Source organism: Notamacropus eugenii, chromosome 4 (assembly GCF_028372415.1).
Source record: "Notamacropus eugenii isolate mMacEug1 chromosome 4, mMacEug1.pri_v2, whole genome shotgun sequence".
Classification (NCBI taxonomy): domain Eukaryota; kingdom Metazoa; phylum Chordata; class Mammalia; order Diprotodontia; family Macropodidae; genus Notamacropus; species Notamacropus eugenii.
The window spans coordinates 250,924,766-250,937,972 of NC_092875.1; the positions used below are offsets into that span (position 1 = coordinate 250,924,766).

At 34.9% G+C, this 13,207-nt stretch overlaps 1 protein-coding gene across 2 annotated transcripts in view; it reads left to right on the forward strand.

The window, feature by feature from the left end:
* Positions 1 to 13,207, forward strand: part of TAF4B (TATA-box binding protein associated factor 4b) — a 188,960-nt gene that overhangs the window by 76,139 nt on the left and 99,614 nt on the right. For both annotated transcript variants that reach the window (XM_072604453.1, XM_072604454.1), the window contains exons 8-9: positions 1,866 to 2,001; positions 2,971 to 3,076. In XM_072604453.1, the coding sequence (XP_072460554.1) occupies positions 1,866 to 2,001; positions 2,971 to 3,076 (242 nt within the window). The remainder of the gene's footprint in view (positions 1 to 1,865; positions 2,002 to 2,970; positions 3,077 to 13,207) is intronic.

Genomic DNA, 13,207 nt, shown 5'->3' on the forward strand with positions numbered 1-13,207 from the left:
GAAAGAATACAGTAGAGCACAGTACAGTATATATTTATTAAGGGCCTGCTACGTGCTGGAGGAACTTACAGTCTAATGGGAGAAGACAACACACAAAGGGAACCTGAAAGGAGTGGGGAGAGAAGAAGGTACCAGGCATAGGGGCATGATCTTGGTAGAGTCAATGCAAGGAGCACAGCTGGTAGGAAATGAAGATTTGACTGGGCTTCTGATTCCTTTTTAAGTGGAAGCCTTGGGAGGAGTTTTTTCTTCAATCAGAATGATACAGGACATTGAGGGTACTGGTGAGAGGAGTAGTAAAGCTGAAGGAATCTCTTTGATGATATTTCCTGGTGATGAGCAACCAGGGCAGGAGAGGGGTTAGGGAAGATACTGATGAACTTAAATAAACTCACCATCTCACAGCATTAATTTTGATGGTTAGGTGTGTAGGTCATATTGCACCCATTATCTCAGGGAAATGAAGAAACATTGTGATCCAAGCTTCCTCCATTTCTCCCACCCCCACTGGAAGCACAGTAGTTACTTATAGGCCCTTTCCCAATGCTGAGCGGTAGAGAAGCTTTAACCTGCTGTTTCTCCAGTGTGGGATGGCTTGCCCCTCCCCAAGCATTTTGGTGGCCCTCCACTCTTAGGGGCTCACCATGTTGATGCTGGACTTACTGTAGGCACCTGATTGACAGTAGCTTATAACTCCCATAGTCAAATGATCCAGTAGTCTTGACTTCCTCAGCAGTAGTAGGAGGCTGCTTGACTGATTTGTTACCAGACCCAACTTACCTAGGGTTTCTGAAGTCATTTGGCTAACTAGATGGTAGTTTAGCTTTATTAGCTTTCCTTCTACAGCTCTTTGTTAATTTTTTGCAGACCTTTAGAGAGGTATCACGAAATCAGTTTTAAAAAATTAAAGTGGCATAATGCTAAGATAAATGACACATAGATAAGACTCCTTGAAATAACAGTTAACCATGATTACTAGCCCTCAAATGGTTATAGTTGTGACCTTTATTAATAGCAGTGCTTATTATGAACTCTAGTAGTTGCTATAAGGGGACCGTTCAATTATAAGAGTGTTGTTTTTTTAAAAAATGTCATGAATGTGACTAGTCAAGACAGATTGTGGACAAGCCAAGAAAGTGCTATAATTAATGGAAAACTCTTAAGTTTAATTTTTGAACGTGATAAGTTCATCTTTTATTAAAATAAGAATTATAATCAGTCAGTTGTACACTCCAGGCAAGAAATTGTATCCTATGTTGTGTGTGTGTGTGTGTGTGTGTGTGTGTGTGTGTATGTTTCTCTGACTTTCTCTGTCTCTGTATGTCTGTCTGTCTCCAAATAGATGTGTATATGTCGTCTTCTCTTTTAACCTTAAAAATTGATCCTATTAGGCAATCAGTGTCTTTGCACTGAAAATGGAATTTTTTTTTTAACTGGCCAAATGTTTATGAAATCACACATTGAAAATTGAAACCTGGTCCTGAAACTCAAATTCAGTGTCAGACAATTCTAGTTCAGCTGTTAGAAGTAGTACAGAATGAAATGTGGATTATTCATGTCAGAACCTTGGAATGTTTAGTTATTTTTGCTACAAACAAATTTGAATGATAGAAAGATTTTCTTGTTATGTCAAGGTGAAAGTATATTTGACATTTCATGAACACAGTGTGCTATTAAAACCGAAAGCTTCCACTGTGTTGCCCAAAGATTTAGTCAAATGAACATGTTCTCTCTTTATATGTAGCTTGTTCATTTTAATTTGGTTTTGGTGGTTGCATTGTGAATTTTTTTTTCCCTGTGGGTTGTCTTTTTTTCCACTTTGCTTTTTTTAAAAAAACAAAAAAACAGTAGTTTATTATTTCCAGGTAGTACAGCAGCCTTCTGGAGGCATTGTCAAACAAGTGACTGCCCTACCACATTCCTCAGCCCTGACCATTCAGAAATCTGGACAAAAGAGGATGCCCTTGAACACACTAATACAGACAAATCAATTTTCTACAGGTAGGGTTTCTTTACCATTTTGCAGTTTGGATTTGGGACATCTTGGGGTGGTGGGATGGTGGTGATGCTTCTTTTCTTTTTTCTTTTATCTAACGAGAAATAATAGAAAGGATTCGGGTTTGAGCATGCTGTTTTATCTTTGCCAGTAAATTGCAGTGTAATGTTATAACATATTAGAGATCAATAGAGAGATAGAAGTTGTGATGTATTAGTACCATTTGGTTGTATTTTTGTCCACTGTTATTGAGGAGGGGGACAAGAAAAGGGGAAGAGAGAGAGAGAGAGAGAGAGAGAGCACTTGTGCATGTACATGTGTGGGTGCATGGCTTCAGGTGATATTTATTCTGGCACTGGAAAAAATAAATTAATGAAAAAATAGTGTTTCTTATTTAGAAAGCTATTGGCTAAAAAAAAACCAAGTATTTTTCATTTGCTTGGAGCCAACAAAAGTGTGATTTTTGCAATCATGAATTGTAAGAAGGTAAAATGTTTTCTAAAAATATGTTGTGGTCTGGCTAGCCTTTGTAGGGTTCTGTGCTGTCAGTATAAGTTTAAGTACTGATATAAGTATTTGGCCAGTCTAAAAAACAAAAGCAACTGAGATGAAACTTTGAAACTTTTATTCTGTGGCATAAATGTAAAAAATCAAATTAACTTCTTGGTTCTAAGACAGGAAGACTTAAGATAGGGTTAGTCATCTCTTTCACAGATTGAAAAGAATCATAGCCTGTATAAATTAATTGTGTTAAGGGAAACATGCTGCTGCTTCTTAAGAAATATTGGAAGTTTAATCTTGAAAATAAAATAAATTATAAATTCATTGTTATGTCCTAGTTTAAGTGGACATGATTAGCTCTGTCAGATTAAAAATGTCTTTGATTGGGCAATATGTGAAATAATCATCTTGATTTTTTCCTTTTGTGGCATATTTGTGTATATGTGTTGTATGTATCTGTTTTTTTCCCCCAGCTTCCATTCTAAAGCAAATTACCCTGCCAGGAAATAAAATTCTGTCGCTTCAAGTACCTCCTGTTCAGAAAAACAAAATAAAAGAGAATGGAACAACATCCTTCAGGTAAAGAAAATAAATAGCTAGAACTTCATATGGTATAAGGAGTGATCTCAACAAGAAATAGACAGAATTACGAATAGAGAGAATAACACTGAAATAAAATATATTAACTTTATAAGAAAGCTTGAATTAGCTTGAAGTGTGTATAAATTATTATTATGTATGTAATATATATTATATATTATGGGCATATATATGTATATCTACATCCATAACAATGTGTGTATATTGGATTGGTTCTGTGATTTTTTTTTTTTATCAGTCAGCAAGCATTTATTAAGTGTTGACTATATGCCTGGCACACTGTACTTAACACCAGAAAAGGTTTTAAAATTTGAAGGGAAGGTTAATATCTTAATTCATTTGGAAATAGAATGAATGAAACATTTTAAAAATTAACTTTAAGTTTTTCATCTGGATGGAGTCACTGAATTCTTTTTCAGTTTAGATTCCACTAAACATAAGAATTCATTTGAGATTTCACTAAACGTAATTTGACTGGTGGCCTTCAGAAATTTAAGGTGAAAGCAGGAATTATTGATTTAAGTTTTAATTATGGCTTCTGTCACAAAACCTGACTCATAGCTGAAGTTGTACTTAACCATCCATCCTCAGCAGACCATTAACCTTCAGAAGTAGAAATTCTGCTGGTTTATCATTAAAATGGAGAACAGGCAAATGGAAAGGTTTGTGAATTTGTCCCATTTGCCAGTTTTTAAATTTATGGTTAAAATATTCATAGAAATACATATTATCCAACATATTTTTAGAATGTTCACTATTTATCTAGGTTCTTAAGAAACGTTTTTCTTATAAGATCTTTGTTTATATTGCAAATGAGAGTTGTCTGCTGTTGTCTTTCCTTACTTTTCAACAGCATTTAATTAGTGATTGCTGTCTAGGGTGAAGCAAGTCGTCAGAGAATTATATGGTGAAACAAATATTGTCGTTTCTCTTAGGTTATGTAATTCAAACTTCCATTTTAAAGACATTGTCACTTAAAAATATGATATATAATGCCATTATGGGGCTTTCCGTTTATAATGTGTTTGAAGTGTTTTATATACTTATATAGGAGCAATGGTGCAGTACAGGGCCTTGTAAAAAGTTTTCTGATATCAGTAGTTTTGATAGACAGTATTGTTATTTATGTGTTTGCAATTTTCTTTCTAATCCTGTTATTTAGTCAAGTCTTTGATGAGATTATAACTTCTTTTGTACTTCTGTTGATGTTTTTTAAGATCATACATATATGATGATTCCCCTACCATATCAAAGCAAAAAAAAAAAATATTTTCTCATTAAGCTTGGTTCATTTAAATGCAGACCTTATTATGCTGAGAAGGTAGATATATTTCTTTGTTCTAGACAGATAAACTGCTCATTATTCTTCAGGTTGCTTTTGTTTTCTATCTCTACACCATCAAATAGGCCATTTTTCAGACTCTTTATTATGCTCAAATCATTGATCTCTCTACCTCTCATGTCATTACTTCAATGAATTCCACCCCGTAAGTGATACTATAACCAGTATAAATCCCAGCAGTTCCTGCCTAGACACTAATTACCAGTTTTTTAAAATAAATTTTATCAATAAATTTTTGAAATGAATTTTTATTGCTACATTATCTAAATTTACCTCTATATTTCTCCTCCACACTAAGAGTTATCCAAAGATATTTTTGAGAAAGAAGAGGGAAAACAAATTTAATAAAATTTATGAACACATTGGAAAAATCTGGTAGTATACATTGTTCCACACCTGTGGTCCCTCTTGCCTTCCCCTCCCCCACTCCCTTTTAAAGAAACTAGGGGAGGTATCTTTTAATAACTTTTTTTTTTGAGGTCAAATTTCTTTGAAATTTCTCAGCATTTATTGTGGATTTTTTGGTCATTTTTTTTTTATTTCCTATGCATTAGGTGAAACCTTGGGGTTTTTAAAAATTTATTCTTCTTATTTAGAGCATTCTTCTTTACAATTTTAAATTGTTTTCAGTTCTTTCAAAACTTATTTATTCATATCCTTTGACTACTTCTCTGTTATAGAATGGATTTTGGTCTTACATATTTCTGTTGTCTCTATATCTTTTATTCCAAACCCTACCAAAGATATTTGTTACAAAGACTTGTCTATCTGAGTGCTTCCCTTCTTATATTGGACGTATTAATTTTGTTGGTGCAAAAGACTTTCAGTTTTATGTGACCAAAATTACCTATTTTATCTTTTATAACTGGCTCTCTTCCTTCTTTGGTTAGAACTCATCTCTCATTGGTAGCTGTGAAAGATATTGATGTGCTTCTCTTTTAGATTTTTCATGGTATCATCTTTAGTATTCATCTTTATTTTTAGTATTAATATTCTTTAATAAAATTTTAACAATAAATACTATTTTAATATTAATATCTTTTTTGAATTTATTATAGAATGTGATGTAAGATAAGGGTCTAAGCTTGATTTCTTCCAGACCACAGTCTATTACCACAGACCACAGTAATAGTTTTTCACTTTGGTAATTTATACCAAGTTTCCTGTGATTTATCTAATCATGCTATGGGTATGGGCATTCTGGAGGTATTGTAGATTTAGGAATTTTGAGGCCAGTCAAAATAATTTTGAAATATAGGTGTATCATGTTTTATGAAATATATTTAGGAAAATGTGTTAAACTTGTTTTTCACTGAATTTTAAAGATTTTCAATCTTATTAATTTTTAGTCACTTTTTAGTCTTCTCAGGCTTCTATCAGGTAGTTAATGATATGTCAAAAATTTAAGTTGTACTAGGGGATCAGTAGCTTGGTAAAGGCTAGTACAAATTGTTTCTGATATATCTTTGAGCCTAAAGATTTGTACATTGAAGTGATGGTACGTGGGGAAAAAATCAAAATTGAAGGTTTAGCTAATGTTGGTTTCATGACCAAAATTTAGCTTTCTTTCCTTAGTTATTGTTATTTGTAAATTTAGATGTTGTATGAATGCAATGGCTTTTATTACATATTGTTTCCTTGAAAGAAAGTATGTATCCTTTAAGAAAAAAATTTCACTTTTAAAATTCTTTATATATTTTTATTCATCATATGTTGTGAGCAAGCTTTTATGTGTCTACTCTGTGCCAGGTACTATGCTACAGATACAAATACAAAGAATAAAGGGTCTCTCTTTGCAAGGAGTGTGATTATATTCTGATGGTAGAGACAATAAATACTTATACAAGTATATACTGAATAAATGTAGAGAGATAGACAAATATAAAGTAGCTAAATACAAGGTATTTTAGGAGGGAAGTCACCAGCAGTTGTAGTGGAGTAGGGGTGGAGTAGGAAAAGCTTCACATAGAAGATGGCTCTTGGGCGGTATAAGGTCTGGAATTCCCCTGGCTGGAGAACCCTGTACCTCCCTCTTCCCTGTGGGGTGATACTAAAGGAAGAGGCCAAGGAGCTCATGTTTGATTACAGGCAATAGCTTAATCAGTCATTACGAATGCTTACAAATGGGGCAGTCTTCATTCTGGGGCAACAGCCAGACAGTTCAGTGGATCCCCACAAAGGAACCCCCAAAATCCCTGTGGTAATTATAAAAAACAAAGGCAGGAGGAGGGTAGAAAGTGCATCACACTGATTGTGGTGGATATTTTTGGTTTTCTGCTTAGTAATGAGTTTGGGAGTAAGCCAATGTTATACCCAAATATAAGTTTGTGGATGGATCATATTGTGGTCACATATGGGTCACAATATTCTTGTGTTGGCATTCATAGGGCATAGTATCTTAAGTTTTGATAATTTTGTAGCTGTTATAACTATAAACAAGGCACCATGTCCGGACTTCATCCTTCCACAAAGTTTAAGTTTTTATGGCTTTTTACTTACTATTGTATTTTAGGTTTTTTTTTTCCCAATCAGGACCCCATAGGCTGCCTATTAAAATGAGGATATCATTGGCATGGAAGGAGTACATAAAGGCAGCCAGTGCAAAGGGCATGAAAGGAAAGATAAAGGAGTGTTGTGTTTGAAGAACGCAAAGAAGACTGATTTGATTGTATGGCAGTGTGGGAGAGGGAGTGATATTCCAGCAAGTCTTCAAAGATAAGTTGGAGCCAGGTTGTGAAGAGTTTTAGAAGCTAAACAGAGGGGTTTTTATTTTGTCTTCAAAGCACTAATGATGACAGCACTTAATGAAACATCACTTTGTCAACAACATAGGAGGTGGACAAAAGTAGCGTTTTGAGATAGGAAGACAAATTGGGAGGCTTTTGCGTTGGTCTAGGTAGTGGTAATGGGGACCTGAAGGTGGTAGCTCTGTGTGTGTGTGTGTGTGTGTGTGTGTGTGTGTGTGTGTGTGTAGGAATGGTATTGGGTGCTCGAGGTGCTATAGAGCGAGAAAGAGCAATATTTCACAACTAAATGAATAGCCATTGCCCTAATCAACAAACAAAATTTATACATATATAACTAAAGAAAGCTAAATTATCATCTCCTATTCAACATTTACTAAACCTTCAATTTTAAGTTTTTCCCATATGGTAACATTTTGATGTAAAATCTTTGGGCTCAGAGACTTATGAGGAATGATTTATGGATGAATAAAGTTAATGAATAAAGCATTTATTAAATTTACTGTAGTTGAAGTATTATGCTTAAGTGCTGACGATACAGGAGAAAAAAAGAGATGGTCCCTTCTCTCAGTGTGCTCATATTGTAATGGAGAAGACCGTACACATGAAAGTTTTCAGCTGATGGAAGGATCCGGTGGTCCTTAAGTTTCAGTGACAAAAGAAATGACATTCTCTCTTCTTTATTGTCATTTCTACTTATAAAATTATTTTAGTTGCTGGTGTCGAACCATTTAATCATGGCAAAAGTTTTAGTGACAAAGAACTCTTTTTTTTCATTGATTACATGGATTGAGGGAGTTTGAAGAGTCCAGGATAAGAAAAAGGTTACCAACTCTAGAAGCTGGGAAGGAGAGTAGTGCCCTTGACAGGAACACGTAGGGAAATTTGGAAGAGGGATAAATGAGGGGCGGAGAAAGATAAGGATTTCTGTTTTGGACATATTGAGTTGGAGATGACTCCAGGACATGTAGTTGGACATTTCCAGTAGGCAGTGGTGACGTGGGATTATAGATAAAGAGTGTGAGGTTTGGATGAGCTGGAGTGTCAGCTTGGGAGAGTCAGACTTGTGATTGAATGGCAGAACTTCAGACTTGAGATACTGGCTCTTTACATGTTGCCTCTGTAGCAGTAGGAGGGTCTTGTTAACAGCTTTTCACCCAGTGCGAGTGAGCCATTGAATGTGGAACCAGGCCTCATTGTACTTATGTACATATACTCTATGTACTGTGTATTTAGATATAAAGACAGGTATCTGATTTGAGCCTTGCGTGGCTGCTGGCACTCCTCATGATTGCTGTTTGCAGTCCTGCTTCTTTGCCTCATTGACTGCAGGTTGTCACTGTTGCTGAAGGAACCTTCCTCATTTCTTTTAGTTGCATGCCAAGTTCATCTCCCGACGGCTGCTGTTTCCCAGCTATGTGTTGTTGCTTGAAGATTGTGCTTTCCCCCTCGTATATCTTATAATCACTTCTTGCCAGTTTATATTCTGCAACTCTTCAAGTGGCCCATTGTGATCACTTCCTTCCAATATGTCCTGCCCAATTTGACCATGCCTGCAGCATATGGTTCTACTTTACTGTGCATTTTTGGTACTCTCTGACGTGTTGTAAAAAGAAAGCACTATTAACCTGAAAAACAACATGGGGGAAGACATGCTTGCAAAAAAATATATATACTTGTGACTATTGAGAGAAATGTTAGAGAACTCCTGTTATCCTGAATGATAATTAATTCCTCCATGAGGTTGTAGTTTAAACTTTCTCTTTTATCTGAATTAATTCTTTTGAATTCCTAATTTAACATCTTCTATTATGATTTTAAAAGGGAAAATACAGTGAAAATTCTGTTATATTCTGCCTTGACTCTTTTCAACTAGGACAAAGTCATTGTATTAAATAGGTCTTTTTTTTTAACTTATGCTAAAAGGAGGTCTAACTTTTCTGGAAAGAAAGTAATTTTATATGGAAGAAATCATTAATTTTTTACTTTAATTTTTTTTCTAGGAGTTAAAATTTATGCAATTTAATATTACACAGTGATCAGACAGAGATGTTCACTTTTCTGAAGCCTTTATTAATGACTGCACATTCTTTAATTTGGGGTGATTGGATTAAGTCTGGGGACTTCTGCCTTCTCTCAGTTGTCTTTGCAGAAAGCCTAGGATGGCTTTGAGGGAGAATGTACAGTTTTTGAACACCAGAGGGTGCTAGAGATTCATGTTACAGTTGGTACATTTGAGGACCAGAATTGACAAGAGTATTAATAAATGCAGTACAAAAGTCCCCTTTGATCTCTGCTATGGGAATATGTATTAACTTAATTTCTAGTTACTGAAGTTATTTTGGCAGCTAAATGAGCTCTTAAAGGATTCAGTACATCTCCACTGGTTGACTCAGAAATTGGAAACTTTTAGGGAAAAAAAAACTTTAGGAAAATACATAATTGCATAGAGTTTAAACTCCGTTAATTTAAGAATCATGGGTGGTGTTGTACATAGCAATGTAACATATCTTATAAGATCTCACAACTGGTTGAATAAATTAAATATCCACCTGATTGAATTCAGATATTGTTAATAATTATATCTTACCCTTATTTACAAAGTTTTTTATATATGTTGCCTTATTTGAGGCTTATTTTCCAGTGTTTTGAGGCACAGAAGGTGAAAGTATTTTACAGATAAGGAAAGTAAGGATGATAGAGATGTCTTGATTTCTCTGAAGGTTGCATAGCTTGTGCAGATCCAAGATTTGAAGAACATTGTAAGTTGTTGGCAGTTAGAATTATGAATTACTTAGGGGAAAAGGAACATTCAGGTTAGGTTACTTAGAATTGAATCTTGAAGGATGTGCTGGACTTTGTTTGACAATGAAAAGATAAGGGAACATTTTAAATTGGGGAACTGCTTTGGGCCATTGCATGGACATGGCAGTAGATAGCCATCATTGGTTTTGACCAGAAAACTAGACTATCCTGACAAATACATACAGAATCAGCTAGGAGTAGAAGATACTTTAGGCAAGGAAACTACATGCAGATTCCTGAAGAAATTTGAATGGCTTGAGAGTTTCTACTCATGTGGTGTTTTGAAATGGCTAAAGATCATATCTAAGAAGCATTTAGTGATAAAACTCAGTAAGATGGTGACCTGATTTTATTAAGTATTTTATGTTCAAATCAGTATATTAGGTGGTCTGGAAACTGCCAAAATTGATGGTTCTCATTTTTCAGGATCTTATGATGTTGGTGAGGAGGCAAGAGCAAGTTAGACAATAGATGGTATGTACACTTGATAATACAAATGAAAGATTTATGTGCAGAGGGATTTCAAAATAGGAGAAAAATCAACATAGATGTTTTATGAAAGATACTGAACTAAACTGACCCTGGAAGAGTATAGGGTTTGGATTAAAACCATGATGGGCAAAGGGAATTTCAAATGGAATAGCATGAGAAAAAAATATGGTGGCAGAAATCTGTATAATATATGTGAGGTATGTAAGGAGACAGGAAGCAATTAGGTGGCTTAGTGGATAAGAGCTCTAGGCCTATAATCAAGAAGACCTGGGTTAAAATGTGGCATCAGATATTTTATAGCTGTGTGACTCTGAACAAGTCACTTAACCTCTGTTTGCCTTAATCTGCTAGAGCAGGAAATAGCAAACCACTTCAGTATCTTTGCCAAGAAAACTACATAATGGTGTATGAAGAGTTGAACATGGCTAGATGACTAAACAAGGAGATTAATTAAATTCCTGTCATGGAGACTAAGCTGTGTAAAGGGGAGGTTACCCTACCAGATAGTTAATGAATAATGAGGTTAGAATGCTAATTGGTTTTGTTTATTTTTTTTTAATAGTCTCAATTCAATTAAGAAAATACTAAGTGCTACTTAGTAAATATTACTGTGACAGAATACTGTGGGGATGAAAATAGTTGGGTTTAGATAGTGTCTGCTTTTGTAGACTATATGTATTCTTGTTTTACATTCCTAGTTGATTCTGTTTATGTCTGTCAGAATAGTTTCTTAATACAGTTTTTGTCTTAAAACCCTTATTAAAATACAGTAGTGGCTACCTTTCCATGTCCATTCCTTGGCCCAGGCTGTACCCTTATTTCAACCATCTTCTTATCTCTTCTCTGTCAATTAAGGTCCATTATTATAGTGTAGTAGAATAAGTGAGTAGTAAAAGAAGGCATATTAAAAGTATTTCAGAAGTTGATTTATTTTGCTTTTCTAAAAGTCTTTGTTTATAGCCAGGGAAGGTTCTCTTAGCAGGTGTGTGAAGTGGAACTGTAGATTTAGAGCTGGAAGGTATCTCAGAGGTGATCAGATATCCACTACCTTCCCACCTCTCCTCCACCTTTTAAAAGAAAGAAGTAGTTAGGAACTCACAACAATATTTTTGTTTTTTTAAACATCAATAAAAGTTGGTTTGTTTTTTTTTTAAAGATCATGAGGGCAGAGTGGGAAAGGTCAAAGAATTATTTTCATTAAACTTTTGAGAGAAGTTTTGGTTGTTGCTTACCTTCCCAAATTTAAGGAATTTAATTGCTTTGTGCAGCTTGGAATAGTGAGATTCTCTGCCAGTAGAGAGAATGCAGCTTCCTTCTCTGAACTTTAATTTTAAAGGAATAAGATCTTCCAGTTATTAACTTCAGATACCAACAAAACTAATGGCATATATTTAAAAGTATTTACTTGAATGGTTTCTACCTATTGATAAATATGACTACTTTTCAGTAGTTTTTTTCCCCCAACCTTGTTCTTTTTTCCTTTTATTTCCTTATCCCTCCTTGTGTGCTTTTTCCCTTTTATATAGTTACATAGTGTATAGTTCTTCATGTTTTTACATTATTCTGTCTGCCTTTTAATATATCTCTATACTCATTATCTTGATTTCTTGTTATTAACTTTCATCACATCAGTAGCAGTTTGGCCATTTTCTTACTATAGAACACCTTGATTGTTTCCAGTTCTAGAAAATAATTCTGAAGCGTTAATAGCTCAAACAAGGAAGTTGATTTTTAAACTGAAAACAACTGGAGTTAATTCCTTGTGAACACTAATTCATTTGTAATCTTTTTAAAAAACAAAAATGTTGTTGTTTTGTTACCTAGGGGAAGGGAGCAAAGTGTGTGTGGCCCATACAGTAAGTTGATGTATAAAAGGACTTCTGTTTAGCGAGATAAATAAACTAGTTAAATAAACTGTATGATGCAGAGTTTTAGGTGCTTACTTGGTAGCACCTTTTGCCAGCAACCTGTGTTTTAGAGACTCCTTGGAATACTAGAGAGTGTGGCACTGCCAGTAAAGCTGTGGTCAAATAGTAGTCTGTGATTGACTGGGAATAGGTTGGATGGTGGTGTCGACAGTGTGCCTTCGGTTATTTGGGGGTGAACTGTCAAATCTGGACTTTATTTGTACTCCTTGCTTCTCCTTCCCTACCTTTTGATCCCTTCAATATTTGGTTAGCTCTTAGACCATAAAAGAAAGGAGCTGTTAGTCATAAGTCAGTTTTGAATCCCAGAGATCAAAACTGGTAACAATTCTGTTTTATTAGGGAAGGAATTTGGAAGTAATGAGAAAAAAGCAAATGTTTTATTTGCCCTGGAAATTCATCCACTTAGGCTACTCCTCTTTTTGACTAGTAAGAATAATCGAGAGGTTTCTTTTTACCAGACTTTCCCTAGAATTAGAAGAGAAATTATTATTATTTTAAAAAGAATATAGCCAGTTTTCAGTTCTGTCTTCCCAGAATTATAGACTTGAGCTTATTTCCTTAGTTACTGTTGGGGAGGGGGTATCATTTCTACTTGTCAACTACCTCATTTTCCAGTATTCCTCTCTTGCCGAGAAAGCAGCTGCAACATTGATGGAGGTGAACATTTTTTATTACTGCATAGAATTTACCTGTTAAAACTCAGACTCTGTTTTGTCTGAGCAGCTGTGGCATAACCTATGCTCTCTTCTTGATGCTAGGGAAGTGAGTGGATGATGTTCTAGTGGAAGAAAGGAGCCTT